Source organism: Quercus suber, unplaced genomic scaffold (assembly GCF_002906115.3).
Source record: "Quercus suber isolate HL8 unplaced genomic scaffold, Cork oak 2.0 scaffold_179, whole genome shotgun sequence".
In the NCBI taxonomy this organism is placed as follows: Eukaryota; Viridiplantae; Streptophyta; class Magnoliopsida; order Fagales; family Fagaceae; genus Quercus; species Quercus suber.
The window spans coordinates 441,314-445,592 of NW_027069638.1; the positions used below are offsets into that span (position 1 = coordinate 441,314).

At 50.0% G+C, this 4,279-nt stretch overlaps 1 protein-coding gene across 1 annotated transcript; it reads right to left on the bottom strand.

Moving 5' to 3' along the window:
• Positions 1–1,760: 1,760 nt before the first annotated feature.
• LOC112016764 (uncharacterized) lies at positions 1,761–3,929 on the bottom strand. Its single transcript, XM_024049255.2, has one exon. The coding sequence runs from the start codon at positions 3,927–3,929 to the stop codon at positions 1,761–1,763; it is 2,169 nt and encodes a 722-aa protein (XP_023905023.2).
• Between the last annotated feature and the right edge of the window lie 350 nt (positions 3,930–4,279).

Sequence of the window (4,279 nt, forward strand, 5' to 3'; positions counted from 1 at the left end):
AGTGTACTACTAATGGCGACCATGTGTTCGGCGGAGGCGGCTTTGGCCAAGCGGTCGGCTTGCTCGTTTTCGCCCCGGGGGATCTGCATAATTTTGACCTTCAGCTCGTTCATTCTCCTCCTTGCTTGTTCCAGATACTTCTTCATTCTTTCGCCTTTGCATTCATACTCCCCGCTTATCTGGTTAACTATGATTTGGGAGTCACAGTAAACGATCACTTTCTCGGCTCCTGCTGCTTTCACGAGGTCGAGCCCTTCTATCAGAGCTTCGTACTCCGCCTCGTTGTTGGTAGTGGGGAATGCGAGGCGAACCATACATTCTACCGTGTCTCCTTCGGGTGACTATAGTACGATGCTGGCTCTGCCGGCCTGTCTGTTGGAGGATCCATCCACATGTATGCTCCACTACGGGGATTCCTCTGCCCCCTTATCTTCGCCATTTGCGAATTCTGCTATGAAATCTGCCACGGCCTGTCCCTTGATAGCTATGCGCGGGCGATATCGGATGTCATATTCGCTCAATTCTATGGCCCAAAGTGTCAAGCGCCCGGCAGCATCTGGGTTGCTCATTGCCCGTCGCAAAGGCTTGTCGGTTAAGACAACAATTGAGTGAGCTTGAAAGTACGGCTTCAGTTTTCGTGCCGCTGTAACTAGCGTGAAAGCAAGTTTCTCCATGGGTGGATACCTTTCTTCAGCCCCGTGTAACGCCCGGCTGGTGTAATACACAGGTTTCTGTATTTTTCCTTCTTCTCTGATCAAGGCGGTGCTGACTGCGGCTGAAGAGACAGCAAGATATAGAAAGAGTTCTTCTCCTGGTTGTGAGGGACTCAGCAGTGGTGGGGAAGAGAGGTAAGCTTTCAATTCTTCAAACGCTTGCTGGCATTCATCGGCCCACTCGAAAGACCTTTTTAACGTGCGGAAGAATGGTAAGCACTTGTCTGTTGCTCTGGAGACGAACCTGTTTAGCGCTGTTATCTTGCCGTTGAGGCTTTGTACTTCCTTCACATTCTTTGGTGGTGCCATCTCCATTATAGCCCGGATCTTGTCCGGATTGGCCTCGATGCCTCTCTGGGACACCATGAATCCTAAGAATTTTCCTGCCGTCACCCCAAAGGCACATTTTCCCGGATTAAGCTTCATGTTGTAAGAGCGAAAGGTGTCGAATGTTTCCCTGAGGTCTTCTAAATGATCTTCTTCCCTTCGACTTTTGACTAACATGTCGTCGACATATACCTGGACGTTTCTCCCGATCTGCTGTGCGAACATCTTGTTCATAAGCCTTTGGTAAGTTGCACCTGCGTTTTTTAAACCAAACGGCATTACCTTGTAGCAGAATAGGCCTTGGCTGGTAACAAAGGACGTTTTTTCCTGATCATCATCGTGCATCTTGATTTGGTTGTAGCCAGAGAAAGCGTCCATGAAGCTTAACAGCTGGTGCTGAGCCGTAGAGTCTACCAGAGTGTCGACTCTCGGGAGGGGGTAGCTGTCTTTAGGACACGCTTTGTTTAGATCGGTGAAGTCTACACACATCCTCCATTTCCCGGAAGCTTTCTTGACCATTACCACATTTGCTAGCCAGTCGGGGTAGTATACTTCTCTAATGAATTTTGCCTCTCGTAGCTTGCGGACTTCTTCGGCTATGGCTTGATCCCGTCCTGGGGCGAAGACCCTCTTCTTCTGTCGGATGGGCGGAAAGGATGGTGATACATTCAGCCTATGTACCATGACGGAAGGATCTATTCCGGGCATATCCTCGTGACTCTAGGCGAATACGTCCCGATTCTCCTTGAGGAATGCTGCAAGCGTTCGCCGAGTGGTGGGACTCGCGAGGGTCCCAATCCTTGTTGTCTGGTCAGGTACGGAGTCATTCAGAGGTATCTCTTCAAGCCTCTCGGCTGGCTCCGTTGCGCTCCGGTGCTCTTCTATGTTTATGGTTTGGAGGTGATCGTTCATTTCCATCATGGCCACATAGCACTCTCGTGCGGCAATCTGGTTTCCACGTAGCTCTCCGACTCCGCATTCTGTTGGGAACTTAATCATTAAATGATAAGTTGAAGTGGCTGTCTTCCATGCGTTGAGGGTGGGCCGCCCTAGGATGGCATTATAGGCGGACGAATGGTCAACCACGAGGAATGTTACATCCTTCGTGATTTGTTGGGGGTAGTCGCCTGCTGTCACAGCCAACGTGACCGCGCCTAACGGAAACACCTTTGCACCCCCAAAACCGACAAGTGGGGCGTTCGTCGGGACCAGTTGTTCCTTGCTGATTTTCATCTGCTGATACGCTGGGTAGTATAAGATGTCTGCCAAGTTGCCATTGTCGATCAATACCCGATGCAAGTTGTAGTCCCCAACCCGTAGGCTGACAACAAGCGCGTCGTCGTGTGGATGGTGGATACATCGCGCGTCTTCTTCCGAGAACTCGATCACGGGGCTTTCCCTTTGGGCTACGTTTCGCACTGGATCCGCCACTTGGACGTTTTGGACCATTCGGAGGTACGTCTTTCGAGCCCTTTTTGACGGTCTGGTAGCCATCCCTCCTACGATCATTCGTATATCACCAATGGGAGGCCTGGGATGATCATGGTCTCGCCGGGGAGGGTGCTCCTGAGGTGCTGGGTCTGCCTTGTCCTTGTTCACAAATTTCTGTAACTTCCCTTGCCTTATCAGAGCCTCGATTTGTTGCTTCAAGTAGTAGCAGTCGGCTGTGTCATGACCGTGATCTCGGTGAAAGCGGCAGTACTTGTCTCTGGAACGCTTATTAGGATCCCCCTTCAGTTTTTCAAGGAAGGTCAGAGCCCCTTCGTCCTTAATTTGCATTAGGACTTGATCTATTGGGGCGGTCAGCGGGGTGAAGCTTGTGAATCTCCCTCCCGGAGGCTTAGAACGCCTTTCGTCTCTTCGATCTCCTGTTCTGGGCCTCTTTCTTCCTTGGTCTGGTCGCGCATCTTCTTGCCTTTCCCTTTTCCTCGGCATCTCTTCTCGGGCCTGCATCGCGCCCTCAGCATTCATATACTTAGGAGCCCTGTAGAGCACTTCCGACATGGTCTTCGGGTCATTCTTGTATAGAGAGAACAGAAACTTACCCTTCCGCAACCTATTGGTGAAGGCCGCTACAAGTATTTTGTCGTCGGCTTCGTCAACCGATAGTGCTTCCTTATTAAAGCGCGTTATGTAGGATCGTAACGTCTCATCTTCTCTTTGCTTGATACTCATTAGGCATGCTGTGGACTTCTTATACCTATGCCCTCCAATAAAGTGTGTAGTGAATTGGGCGCTTAGCTCCTTAAAGGTACTGATAGAGTTAGGCGTCAGCCGACTGAACCATATCCTTGCGGGGCCTTTGAGTGTTGTGGGAAAGGTCCTGCACATAATCTCATCTGCCACCCCCTGAAGATGTATCAGGGTTTTGAAAGTTTCTAGGTGATCCAAAGGATCCTTCACCCCGTTATAACTATCTATACTCGGCATGCGAAACTTGTGGGGTAGGGGGTAGGAGTTCACGGCCACAGTGAAGGGCGAGTCAGTACGATTGACCAGATCGTCAAGATCATTAGAGACTCGCCCCTTGAGGGCGTTCATCATGACCTCCATCTGTTCCTTCATTGCCTGCATCTCGGCGGCAATGTGTGGTGGAGTCGCATCCGTGATGGATGGTATGTTCACGTGCTGCCTCTCCGGTCCGCTTGGGGCGTGGCTGCCCTCAGGTCTCTCCTGATTCCTATTTGGAGCGCTAGTCCTTTCCTGATCTTCTGGTTGGTCATTTAGTGCTGCATTCTTCTGGCGTAGCTGTCCCTCCAAGTCGAGGTTTTGTTTGGTGAGACGCTCCACGGCGGCACTGAGGGTCTGAACTTGCCTTTCGAGGGCAGTTGTGGGTGGTTCCTCTCCTTGTGCGTCATTAGTAGTTGCCATTGAGCGAGTGAGTACCATGTAATCCTTCAGTCCGGGAAGCGATAGTGTGGCCTAATCCTTGAATCGCGAACTTTCCCACAGACGGCGCCAACTGATGATGCCGAAAATCTTACCAGTGAGTTGCACGATGCTTGTATGCTCAAAACAACACCTGCACAACAAAGAGAAATGACCTCACAGAGAGCACCGGTGTGGTGCCGGCCAAATACCCTCTGAAGGTCAAGTTAGAACTTCTTTCAAAAAAAAAAACTAAACTGAATCCACAAAAAACCCATTTAAAAAAAAAATTAAACTAAACTCAATCCATAAAAGATCATTCAAAACCATTGAAAATAAAATACATAAACAAACCTCAAAGAAAGCATTGT